Source organism: Tiliqua scincoides, chromosome 3 (assembly GCF_035046505.1).
Source record: "Tiliqua scincoides isolate rTilSci1 chromosome 3, rTilSci1.hap2, whole genome shotgun sequence".
Taxonomy (NCBI): Eukaryota; Metazoa; Chordata; class Lepidosauria; order Squamata; family Scincidae; genus Tiliqua; species Tiliqua scincoides.
In genome coordinates this window covers 24,322,365-24,336,485 of record NC_089823.1, presented here as the reverse complement: position 1 = coordinate 24,336,485, position 14,121 = coordinate 24,322,365, and the positions used below count along the sequence as shown (strand labels likewise).

The following is a 14,121-nucleotide window of genomic DNA, read 5'->3' as shown; positions in this document are numbered from 1 at the left end:
AATCCATCTAGCTTGGAATTGCCTGCTGTGACAGTGGCTCTCCCAAGGTTCTGCTCAGCAGTATTTCACAGATTTTCTAGTCATGGAGCTTATCAAGTAGATTTGGGCAAGTCACTATCCTTAGCCTGTTCTCTCTCATAGCCTAGTTCTGAAGATGCATGAGATTTGTAAAGCACTTTTTACAATAACAAATAGAATACTTTAGCAATAAAGTCTTGGAACACTCCTTTGAACTAAAGCATGGTAAAAATCAAAAGCACCCATTTCACAGAAATTGGCTAACCTGGGGAGTTCTTGAATGAGGCCATGTTCAGTTCTAATTCCGCCAGAGCCGATGGCTGAAGATTGCATCCATCAGAAGTGTCTGCATAAGCCCCATTGAAAAGACAAAAAACTCATTTGCTTTTATTTAACAATATACAAGTTAAATATGTTAAATGCACAAATCATTTCAGCAACACTTTCCATTAGGCAGTCTGGTGAACCTTAGTCATCTAGCAAAGCACAGAACTCATTATTGCTTCATGCAGTCTTACAATGTGGCTTATCAATTTTAGGGGGCATTGATTTCAAGCAGTGTGAAAAGGCAGCACTAGAAAAACTTTTGGAAGACATAACTGCTGGTCACAGTGCATACTGCTCTTTCTTATCAATGGAAAGTAGGATACATTATGGGGTAGAGCAGTGATTTTCAACCTTTTTCATCTCAGGGCACACTGGCAAGGCACTAAAATGGTCAAGGCACACCATCAGTTTTTTGACAACTGACAAGGCACACTGTACTGTCAATGGGGGGCTCACATCCCCCAATAGCCCTACTAATAAATGACCCTCTCCCAAATTCCCACGGCACACCTGGGGATCATTCGCTGCACACCAGTGTGCCACGGCACAGTGGTTGAAAATGGCTGGGGTAGAGATTCTGTGTGGTTTAGCAGATAGAGGGTCAAGGAAGAGCCTTGTTCAAATTCCTATTCAGCCAGGAAAGCAACTGGGTGTCCTCAGTGGCATAGCTAAGCCATTTGCTACCCGGTGCACAGAAAATTTTGTAGCCCTCCCTCCCCCACTTCAACATCAAATTTAATTAAATTGGGTGTTTTTATTTGTTAAACTGAGTGAGGAATATTAGTATATTGAAAAAGCAAGAACGCTGAAAGTTAGGATTGGGCCATATGTTGTATGAATTAAAACTAAGTTGTGTTATTTGTTATTTAAATACAGTATATGTATACATCTAAAATAAAACAGTAAAATGCAATGTAAAGTAGCAGCAATCAATCACAGGCATAATGGATGAACACATAAGCACAGCTGCTACCCCCTGCGCCCCCCCCAGTGACACCACTGGGTGGCCTTGGACCAGTCTGTCAGCCTAAACTACCTTATAGGGTTGTTTTGAAAGAGGGAGGGTGGTAGGTGGAAGCGTGCATTCCACCCTGAGTTTCTTAGAGGAAGGATGTGACAGAAAATGTTACCCGAAAGCAGGAAACTAAAAGCATTACAGCTAAAGGAACTACTAGCCACCTGAAAAGGGATTGTAAGCAGTTATATGAAGCTTACTACCATTCAGTAGTCAAAGAGACATCCGAGTAAAGCCCTGGAATGGCAGGTGGATCAACCCTAGGACATTTTGGGGGCATGTGCATATTTTTAATAGCAACTGTGCTGAGAGGGTGTGTGTGTGAAATCCTGACTGAGACTGCAGCACGGAAAGAGGAGTTATTCCCTTTCCACTCATGCTGTGGTCCAGATAAGGGAAGTTGCCTCCCAGGAGGTAAGTTGTCCTCCCAGTACAAATTGGATTCTTTTTTTTGGCAGGGGGGGGGGATTATTATAACCATGACAGAGGCAGGAAGGGGTAACACACACACACACACACACACACACACACACACACACACACACACACCTGGTTGCATTCTAAATGTTAGTCATGACTCAGTCCACAGAAATTAATGGCACTGAGTCACAGGTAATTTGTCATAATTTCAATGGTGGTCCAAATTAGGAATGTCTTTGAAGAACCTCAAAATGTCACTGGGTTAGCATCAGCCCCTTGTCAAGAGGATAAGAAGTTCGGATCCTAGACAATGACTTTGCAACAAACATTTTGCATTAACATAAGAACAGCCCCACTGGATCAGGCCATAGGCCCATCTAGTCCAGCTTCCTGTATCTTACAGCGGCCCACCAAATGACAAGAGACCTCATCCTGGTGCCCTCCCTTGCATCTGGCATTCTAACATAGCCCATTTCTAAAATCAGGAGGTTGCACATACACTCATGGCTTGTAACCCGTAATGGATTTTTCCTCCAGAAAATTACAAGTAACACAATGAAATTGACCCTCCGATGTCAACTTGTTTATGGATCCCAAAAGGAATAATGTAGCACAAATCAAAGAGAAAAATGTGACACATCATCCTCCAGTATTCTTAACAGGTTGCCCTGCTCTATACTTTCAACACCCTACCCTGCCCATTTTTTAATCTGATTTTTTTTACTATGAGGAATTGGGATCAATAATATAATTAAAATGAAAGGGAAGACAAGGAAAATGTAACATTGCATATCCAAAGTATTTGGGTCCAAATAAGACACTAATATGATGAAATTAACTATCCAGTTATTGTAGTCTCTGGGATGGATCCCAAGATGCCTTGCACTTGTGCAAGGTAACTCCCAATTTCTAATTCTCCCCTCTTGCTGCAGCTGTTTTGCCTGCATTCTGTTTTGTCCTGGAGGGCCCCTGGTCTGACTAGCAAGATTGAATGATTTAGGAAGGTAATAGCTACTACTATGCCTGGTTTGGTATGGCAAACAGGACAATCATGTCCCCAATCTGCCAAGTTCATACGTGCAACAGTAGTATTTTGTGCACATTCACTATTAGTTATGCAAAGTGATTTCATAAGATTGCAACAGCTGTGAGGCATCAGGCCGTGATCCATGAAGTATGGGAAGGACACCACACAAACCTTCCTTCCCACTGCGGGAAGGAGGGAGAAGGAAAGTTGCACTGTGAAAGGAGAACTCCATTCGTGTTTCTCTAGATCAGTGATTTTCAACCTTTTCCACCTTTAAGTGCACACTGACAAGGCACTAAAATGGTCAAGGCACACCACCAGGTTTTTGACAATTGATCTTCCATTGGCCCTACTAATAAATGATCTTCCCCCAAATACCTGTGGCACACCTGTGGACCACTCACGACACACCAGTGTGCCACGGCACAGTGGTTGAAAATGGCTGCTCTAGATCCATCTCATTGTCAAATACATCTCTTTTTTTGTATGTAACTTAAATGGGACTTATCTGATGCCTGATTCATAAATATTCTTTTAAGTATAGAAAGATTAAACATTTTTACCTAGGATAATGCAAGATGCCCAGCATGCAAGCAATTCCTCCTCTCCCTCAGAGGCTTGTGAATTTGTGCCTGTGAAGTTAATGTACAGCCACCAGGAACACTATAAACAGAACATTTCCCTGGTATTATGGTCAAGGGAATTTTCACCAGCTTATATCCAGGGATTTCCAGGTTCACACATTACATTTCAATGCATATACACACTGGAAGACAGTCAGGACTCTCACATAGAAGACAAAACTGGAGTGAATCAGCCCTTTGCATTTCTACTAAGTGCACTTCCATATATGTGGAGATCACCAGCTTCAGGAAAATAGGAACACAATATGTATACAAACAAAGGCAGATCTCAAAGACAAGGCTCACTTCAATCAATTTTATTATCTGCAGAACAAAAAGTTGCACAGGTGGACAGAGACAGCAACACAGTAAAAAAAATTAGATCCACAAATTATTTACAAGGAATTCAGTGGTTCAACATTTTAATCTTGTAAAAAGCAGTAACACACATCAAGGTTTGTGTTTTTTTTTAAACCAAAGCCCAACACAAATTTTAACTAAAACTGTGGTCTGAAATGAGTTTTAAACTTTTTAAAAAAGCTTTCTCTTTCCAAAAAAGAAAATTTGCTCATACTTCAGATTCTGCTAACACACGTGCACAAAGGAGGAAAGCCTGAGGCTAAGAAATCTATTTCCCTTAATTCTGAATTCACCACATTCAAGACTAATACGTCTGCTGGACACCTACTATGTGAAGACACAAAAACAGTCAAACTTAGAAAAATAGTACTTAACAATTGAGAGCAGCCAAAACCAGAAATCTGTATGTGCACTACCTGCTTTGTTTAAAAAGTGCTAGATGAGAACTGCAAATTCTTGCTTAAATTATATACAAAATATTTTCTACGTAAGAAGGCTAGACCTCACTGAAATTCTGTACACATATGTGCTGCAGTGATCAGGCATGCTGATTTACAGCCCAAATATCAAAAAGATGGTTTAGCACAAGCCCTGCTGAAGTGAATGGGATATGCACTGGCAACACAGTTTAAAGACTACAACCATAGTCCCTCATTTAAGGCAATGTATGTTCCTGTTGCATCTGTTTTAAACATTCACAGATCTGGAGATACAACTCAACATGCAATGATATTGTAATCTGAACTCTAATGTGTGACTGATACTACTGTATTTGTGTGACACAGTTTCTCTCATCGTTCAGCTCTGATCTAACCTTGGTATATACTTGCTGTCCCTGCTGAGTAAACATAACTCCAGAAAGGAAATACTATCAGCTCATTCAGAATGGTCTGATCATGTCAGAGTAGAACAGTCTGTCTCCTGCATGTCAGAAATGAAAGCCTTAAACATAAGAAATGGATCCACCTGTTCTGAAATGGGCCTTGCTCAGGTAACATCTTGTGTATACGGTCTGTTCACAAGAGCAACTCAGTGTGTTCTGTGATCACCACTCACAGAAAAAGATACTGTGACAACTGTCATAAGCCGGTATTCTTGCACTGTCAGTGTACCCTGGAAGTTTCTGTCAAGTCATCCTCAAGCACTCTTCTTCCATGCAGTTCCATGAACTGCACGAGTAGACTGTTTGCATTAGTTTTGCTATGCCATTAAAGGTTGCTGAAATTGATTGAATTGAATTAGTTGTTTGGGCAAACCAGTGCCATTTGAAAAGGTGTGAATCAGTCAACACCTCTCAAAATTCACAATTTCTTTTGAAGGCCTGCCAGCTAAGGACACACTGCTACTGTTCAGGACCAACTGGTTTGAGAATATTAACTATGAACACCCAGTCCATTTACAGCACAGAGTGGAAATAAAACACAAATGGAAAATTAGTCAAAAGTCTGCAATGTTTTGGGACATCAACATATATACATAAGTAAATGTTACAACTGGTTTTTGATATACTGATGGTAATAGGAAGGGAAAGGAAGAGAACAGCCATACAACCTTGGAAACATTCTGTCTTATAAGACAAGGTTTGCAATGCATTATATGTACTCATATACATACACAAATGTGCATTTGTACTGTATATATTTACATACATATACACAGAACCACCCTGATGTTTTGAAAGGCCATATAAAAAACCAAAAGATATGGACTCAAGCATTTTTACTAGAATATACTTTATCTGTACAAAGAAACCAAGTATGCATATATCTATATGGTTTAAAGCTTATTGACAAAAATATTCTGCTACTTGTAATAGGTTAAATAGATGGTTTAACAAGATTTCGTAAGAATGAAGTATATATCTAAAACGAAGACAAATAAAGTTTTTAAGTGAGCTTTGATTCACAAGAAAATAGCCATTTGTTACAATTACATTTTATAATCCAGATTGGGAAGAAGTAGCAAAACCTTATAAATTTCCAAGACACAGAGCACCTACTGTATCAAGCTTAAAAAAATAGATTTTTCATGATAAACTAGATAAACACATTGTCCCATCTCTCTGTCCCAATCCTCCCTTTTCACATTTATCTCTTCCCCCTTTTGTTTCCAGCTGGAGGTTTCTTCAACTGGAGAAGTTGTCCACCTGTGCCAAAACTTGCAGAGGCTGGATTGGACACCCCAAATGTCAGGCCAGCAGATGCAGTGATGCCAGGGTTGCTGAAGTTAAAACCAGATGTGCTCGAACTGCCAAAGCCTTGTAAGGGAGGGGAAAGCATTTCAGTAGGTCTAATTATGGATAAGTTACTTTCACTGAAAAGTAAGATGCTGTAAATCCAATATTACATACCCATTGTATCTGGGAGGGTTAATAATAATAAAAAAAGTTACAGTTCCGCTAGGTTAGGCTGGTTGCACTGAATTCAAGGTTACAGGTACAAAATTTACCTTAAGGTCTATACTTCAATATATCACAATCCTAAAGTACAGTGGAACAATCTCCTTACTTGCAGGATTTACTGTTACTAATAGGGAATTTCTGTAACAACTGCACATGTCTAACACATTTGTCTGTGTTACCCAAATAAAGTAACTTGATCAATATCATCTGCAAAAGGAACAGTGCCAGGGTGGATTGCACTGCTTTGAACAAATTTACTCAGTAGGGCTGGAAGATGCAAGAATGAAAAATTCTATACTAATTCCAGACTCAAATGGCATTAAAATCTGATATGTCCCTCCTTTGGCCAGTCTGTGGCATACTGTGACATGTACTGTACTTTTCATTTGAGCTTATGTACTGTACTGTATTTTCATTTGAGCCTATGTCTTCTCCCCACACAATACAATATACTGTATGGTTTGGTTTCATTGGTCTTTGCTCAATGTAACAAGCTTGTTACTAATTCTGAACAAATCCTGCTGCTTTAGAGATGGAACAACTGTTCGTTTTCCCCAGGGCGGAGGGGTGGGGAGGTCAAGAAAGATAGCAGACAAATCCTGCACATGCACCATGTATTGGCATAACCTTGATTCCCCACCACCATCTTGCAAATACTGTCTTCCTTCAATGTTAGTTCTGCTACTTGGAATTGAAATTCACAGACCAGGGATAGGGGAATGGGAGTCCCTTTGGGGACCAAAATGCAGAATACCAAGTACTGTAAAGCACAGAATAAACAGTGTTTTTGTCCCTGCTTAGGAAGAAGTGAATCACCAAGCCATCAGAGGATCTCAAAGTTTACTAACACTGTGATTATGGGAGTCAAAGGCAATACCAAATATTTTAAGCTACCTTTGAAGCTTTAAGCTACCATGTCTGCTATTGAACATCAAATCTACAACTAACTTATTTTTACTAGAAAAGGAAGGACTCAACAAGAAGGGTACCTGATTTTACTGGTGCAATGCAATTTTCCACTCACACTGAAAAGCCCTTTCTCAACTGCATCTTAATAGTAGTTCACAATTATCTTTTGAGGGAAAATGGCAGGTGGTCAAAACACCAATACATTCGGAGACATTTTAGAGTAATGAAAAGGAACTAAAGCTCACTTATGAGGCATAGGCATGTCCAGTAAAATAACTGACTTCTTTCTTTTGAGTGACAGATTCCCCATGCCATGCCATAAAGTGCTTTTCACACTTTATTTTCAACAGAAGTTTGCCATGCAACATAAGGGATTTTCGTTTAAGAAATACAAGCTCCCTTGGGAATACAGAAAGAATCCATGCAGTTCTTTGGGTCAAAGCCATTGGAACCACAGAAGCCTGGTCTGAAATTTGGAAAGTTTTCTATTAGATTCTTTCACAGCTGGATATTTCTAATGCCACTCTAAAGACTATTTTACATAAGAAAAAACATTTTCAGTCACTGGAGAAATTTATGTTAGACGTTAAGTACTAATAGCACATTAAGTATCTTAACATTCGGAATAAAACAAACCTGCACTAAGGCTTCCTGACGGCTTATTTGCAGCTCCAAATCCAAATGATGATGCACCTGTAGCAGTGCTTCCAAAACCAGAGCTAGTTCCAAACCCTAGTGGAACAGTAGTGAAAACAGGGAACACAAGTTAAAATACATGCATACAAGGACTGGGATTGTTTTAAGCACCTAGCCCCTCAGACCCATTCTTTTGCTGAAGGTTCTATTGTTAAAGCCCAACTGGGTGGAAAGGTTGGCAGGCACAGGCATGTATTCTTCGACTGCTCTTAAACAGGGTATGTTTTATGGCAATGCATAAACCCATCATCCACTGTGAGACGAGAATCTGCTTGTGTTGGCTTGTATTAAAGGTCCCATTCCAATGAACGAACAATGGGAACAGATATACTCAAGGGAATTAACTATGCAGAGAGTGCCTTAAATCTGTATGCCTGGAAACAGCAGCAGCAGTGAGCAAGTGCAGTTTATAAAAATGCACTTGGGTTGGAGGGGCCAGTGACATCGCCTACAGTTCACCTGCTATAATATTGCAAGTTGGTTATGGTCCTGAAGCATGGGATCATAATTTAAGCCTGCAGTCCATGTGAATTTAACACACCTCAATACCCTTTTAACAGTGAATTTTCTATCTCTGAAGCTAATCTTGACTATTTTAAAAGGCGAGTGCCCATATTAGTGAACGTGAACACATGAAGCTGCCTCACACCGAGTCAGGCCAATGTTCCTTCTAGCTCAGTATTGTCTGCATTGGTCAACAGCTACAGGGTTTTTGACAGAGGTTTTTCCTAGTATATTTGGGAAATGCTGTGGGTTGAACCCAACACCTGCAGGCAAAGCAGGCCTTTTGCCACTGAGCAACAGTACCTAGTTGCATTTCTTAATAGTTTTGTCCCCATTTCCCCTGTAAGGGCACACAAAAATGAAGATTTTTACAGACACACAGATTATGTATACAGTTAGATTTAAAGAATAGGGAGATGCAAAGTGACTATATTTCCAAGAGGCATGTGGTGCCTTGTCAAGTCTCCAAGCACAGTGGGACCCAGGCATCTACAGATGCCAGCGAATACAGGGGTGTGAACTTAAAGGGCTTCAAAAACACAAAGCATGCCAAAATTGCATTTCCTACCATAGCACAGTCAAACCACACTGTTCCCCAGCCTCTAGAGCTCTTTTTAGGATTAAAAAGTCCCACTCCTAGGTTGTACAGAAGTTCCTCTCTCCTCCCAGCGTTGCCTCAGAATGCATTTTGGGGCAAACCTGGGAGGAGAAAGGAACCTCTGCATGACCTGAAAGTGGGTCTTTTAAACCTAAAAAGAGCTCTAGAGGCTGGGAAACACAGTTTGACTGTGCAAAGATAGGACATGCAATTTTGGCATGCTTTGTGCTTTTCAAGCCCTTTAAATTCAGACTCCGGTATCTGCAGAGGGTCCCGAAGCAGAACCCCCACAGAAGCAGATACACATCCCAGCTGTATATCACTATAGCAACAAGCACTTGACATAGAACATTACCCCTCTTTCAAATGTTACATTGCTGTGTTACTCAATAGCCATATTAATGTGCTTTCTCCAGGCATTATAGGCAAGTTAGCACCTTTCCAGAAATAGCACTAACTTTATTTCCATTTTCCAGAAATTTGCATAAACAGTGGGACTTGGGGTGAAGTGGGGACATCAACATGCCTGTAGTGGGTAGAGCCAATGTAGCAAGATGGTAACATATGAATAACTTGCATCTCATCTTCAAAGACCAGGGCAGATATAACAATATAAGTTTATACACATAAAAGTGTGAGGGTAAAAACACTTTAGTAACTAATCATCTCTGATCTCCTACTTAGATTGCATTCCAGGAATGAGAACCACTTGGCAAGTTCACATTATCAAAAGAATGCCCCCAACAAACCTGAGATTGTGATGAAATGTGAGATGAAGGGTGCCTATAAAAATGAAGACTTAATGCAGTTTAACCCTTTAATGCTCTTTACCATTCATAAACAAAAAAAGTTGAAGAGTGGTAGAAGGGTATTTCCAATGTGTGCTTACAATTGTAGCGGGTCTTCTAACCCAAGTTGGAGTTATGAATATGAACCAGAGACTAGTAGAGATTCAGATCAATTAACACAGAGCACAGAGATCTTGCATATTTGGTATAAAGAACTCGGGGACCAAGTAGTTCTTCCAGTGAAGTGCACTGCTTAGTTCAATTCAGGACGTGCTGTATAGTAATTCAGTGAAATATTAGAAAAATTAAAGTGTACCTCCAAGGCTTGAAGAGCCTAAGCCACTTGATTGCAAGCCAGTGCCAATACCTGAACCGAATGGTGTTCCAAAACTAACTCCCAGAGACGGCTGTGGCCCTGGTATAAAAAAAAATGAAAACAAAACTTGCCTTACTCTTTCGCAACAGAGATCCGTTACGTTAACCCTTTCATTAAAAAAGCAAAAACATCACAGCTTAACAAATGCTTTTAAAAGCACCAAAACTTTCATCAGAATTCTTTCCCAAACTACCTTAGCATCTAAACGTGATACGTCTAAGATATGGAATACAATATTAGAGGATGCTACCAGTAAATCTAGCAAGTTATGCCAAAGCATAAGATCACAGTATGACAACTCAGCATGTCATTTGTAAGAATTTATGTTCCTTGATGGGACTATATTTGAATGTCCTACAAGCAGTTAGCAGTGCTTCTTTAAGTTAGATACTAACATGATTAAAATCATCATGTTACCAAATGCTGGATATTAAATACTCTTTTGAGTATTTTATCCATTTTTTAAAAAAAACCCAAACAAAACAAGTGGATAAAAAAAACAAGACAATGACTTTGTTTTATTAAATTTATTGTTCATTTTAGAGCAAGTCAATTACACAGTAACATGACAATTCAAACTGGTTCACACAAAAATGATAGTTACTGAGTTGTTAGAACTCTGCTACATTTACAACAATTTTTGCCTGTTTAAATAAACATTTACAGAAAGGCACAGTTGTGTACCTTACCCAATACATTCAACAGTTTCAGATTCAGAAGTTTCTAACAACATTTAGCAGATTGGAGAGACAATAGTTTCCCTAAATATGCAAACTGCTTAATCCATTTTTAGTATGCCAAGATAGAATTTATAACCTTATCGCTTGTGTGTGTGTTTAAAAAAAAAAAAAACTTACTAGCCCCTCATTATAAATAGGTCATAACAAAAGTTCAGGTTAATCTAGTAGCTTATAAAAGCTACCAGACAGTTTTCACAGTACAATCTGTATTTCTACCTTTAAGCACAGCCATCAGTGCATTAGTCAAACTTGAAAGATTATAATCAAGTTCAAATACTGTGCCTACCTCTTCATATTTGTATATTCTTCCCATGTTGAAGGCCAAGGGCACAATGCAGCAAGTGTCCAATCTTGGAAAACTCAATTAAAATGAACGGAGAGGATGCAGCAATGCTGCTGAACTGCTTCCTCAAAACAACTGTCTTGTTGATCCATATGAACTCAAAAATTAATAGTATAGAATGCATCAGTATAACTACCAATAAGTTTAATTTTAAAAAATCACTGCAAAATCTTTAGGTTTTCAATTCTTCCTGGACATTCATATTCTCTATTAATTTTTCCAAGTTTCTCTAGCCTGTTATTGCATTACAGTAATTAGCACTCATCTACCATGATTGGCATTTTATAAACAAAACAAAAAAGGACCCTTGGTGACAATTTGTAGGCTGTGTTGTGCAAGTCAGATAGTATTCATGGTCCCCTTCTGAACTTGCAAATGTATAAATACTGGAGGTTCAAGTTCTCACAACTGCTAATTTAACAACTAGCCAAATAAATCAAGCAAAAGGCACTGTTTTGCATTAGGTCTCTTGCAAGAAACATCTCCTCACCTTAGGTGATCCAATGCAAAAATGAGGTCATTATTCAAGGTCGCATTCAGCCTTTAAAAAGGGCAACTACAGCTGTGAACTTGCAACTAGCACTTAGCACTTATTTGACAAGTTGAGGTTCTATCTGCATCCCAAGTACGTACACCAACTAAAGACTTTATTCTTTTATAGAACATTGCATTAACAAATTAAAAACTTGACAAACAAATTTATATACTCTCTACCTGGAAGCTCCTTAAAAAGTTTCCAGTACAAAATCAGTTAGATTTCTAACAAAAAAGTGTCCAGTGTTCTCTTTAAGAGGGTGTGTATCGGTTTTCCATCTCAAGAGGAGGCACCATTGGTGGAAGACTTAAGTAGTTAACACAACAGTCCTCCCAAACAAGCATGCATTTGAGCATGCTCTTTAAAGTAATTCAAGATGGGCCTATATTCAAGTTACAGAAAAATATTTTCTGATACTTAAAGCTGACACATTTTTCAGCTGAATAGCAATCTCGTAGGAGTACAACTCTGGATCAGAAAACCAAAACTTGTCATTGAAGAGTCAGGTACACGTACATAATGTTAGAGATCGTCCATGCCAAAATTCATAAGTAAACATTGTTGCCTTTGGATAACACATTACAAATCATTTAAGCTATAATTAACCTAAAGTCATCTATTTAAAATCCCTAATTTTTGCCCTAGAGAGCAGTTTAATAAATAAAAACTCACTACTAAGAGCCCAGTTAGGGTAAACATCAGCAAGGTTTCCTACTTGGCTTGCTGGATATTGTTACTCAAGTAGTGAAAATAAAGGTGCAAACCCAAATTGTCCAAGTCTGACAAATCTACTTCCTAGTAAAGCAAGCTTATATCTCGTTAACTTCACTTGAGTGGCAAGACTGAATTGGATACTGCCACAGAATTGGCTCAGGCACAGAGTCCAATTTAGTGTCTTTACTCAGACAGATATTTGTTCTGACAGAAATACAGTATTGTCAAAATGATACCCTCAGTAAGGTCACAGGGCACAATAAAGTTTTTAGTGCGAGAGAGCAAAGCAAAGTGCTTTATAGGTAAGTCAACCAAATTGATTGCTCAATCAGTAGCAACATGTGCCTAAGGCTATAATCACACTAAACTATTTTTGCCTGAAAAATGCTGATGGCACAGCAAGGGAGATAATAAGGGAGATAAGGGGTTTAATACAGACTCCATCCATTATAACTATTAGTGCAAGCACCATTATTCCAACGCATTACACAATTTCACAATTGCAATTACTAAAGTGTTCTAGAGTTGACAAAGTTCCAGAACTCTTATTAACACTGAATATTTGACTTCTGAATTAGGGTTCTGCATTTTCTTAAACCTACACCCTCTGCCCTACTTCAGAGAAAGACACTTTTCTACTCAAGGGAAACTGATCCAGTGGATATAAACAGGAATCTTCACGTATACCAAACTACACCTCTAACATCAAGTTACAATATATTATTTTTCAGAAAACTAGAATAAGCAATACCATTTTGTGACCTCTTCTCATTATTCTTTGGTGGCCTGTGCAAGATTAAAGATGAGTTGAAGGCCAAAATGCAGTCAATGCATATGAATATCCAAGTTGGTCATTGGTCCATCTAGCCCAGCCTCATCTTTTCTGACTGGCACTGTTCTCCAAATCCTCCAGCAGAGGTCTCTCAGCTCTGCAACCCAAGATTCTTTAAACTGGAGTTGCCAGGGTCTGAGCCTAGGATCTGATGTATGCAAAGTACATGCCTTATCACTGAGCTATGGCCCCTCCAGCTGCCATTTTAACAGTCACAGGTCTGTTTAGGTCTGCAACTAAACCTCTTGGCATATTTGCCTTATATACCATTGTCACTGCAAGACCAAATGAACACCTTCTGTTCACAACTGTCTGCATTTTATAGTCTAACCAAATTTCCAGTGACAGCATACATTCATAGGAGTACTGGCTTAGCTACTCTCTTCCCTCTGCACTCGGAAAATGGTGAAGGGTTGGATCCAAAGCATGCCTTTTCACATGCAGAAGATGAGCTCACAAAAGAGCTATTATACACCTTATGCTACAGCAACACACAAGAAACTTGAAACTAAATCCAAACTTGTTGTTCTACTTGCACATGCACAAGTGCCACTAAAAATTATTTCTGCTATACTTGCACAAGGTTTTGCACAATAGATTGAGCAACTGTTTCCATTCTCCTCACGGTTCTTTGGATCCAACTCACTGGCAGTAGTCTACCACATATATAGTCAAAAGCAAGTTCCAATAAAATCTGTGAGTCCTACAACAAATGAAGGGTATTTAAGAAATGGGGGAAAAAGTTTCCATTTATATATGAAGTTTCTGGGAAAGTGTTCCTTAGTAATACATTATGCAGAGTTACTCTGATAACTTTGGGGAAAAATCTTAACAGGACTATGGTTTTGGAAGCAATAGACCTCAAAATTTATTCCTTCCTGTAAGACAAACTGTA

The 14,121-nt window shown here is 39.0% G+C and overlaps 1 protein-coding gene across 2 annotated transcripts in view; it reads right to left on the bottom strand.

The window, feature by feature from the left end:
- Positions 1-3,739: 3,739 nt before the first annotated feature.
- The window catches only part of NUP58 (nucleoporin 58), a 34,993-nt gene continuing 24,611 nt past the window's right edge, over positions 3,740-14,121 (bottom strand). For both annotated transcript variants that reach the window (XM_066619745.1, XM_066619746.1), the window contains 3 exons: positions 10,003-10,101; positions 7,737-7,832; positions 3,740-6,047 (listed from right to left, as the gene is read on the bottom strand). In XM_066619745.1, coding sequence (XP_066475842.1) covers positions 5,878-6,047; positions 7,737-7,832; positions 10,003-10,101 — 365 coding nt within the window. In that variant the 3' untranslated portion in view covers positions 3,740-5,877. The remainder of the gene's footprint in view (positions 6,048-7,736; positions 7,833-10,002; positions 10,102-14,121) is intronic.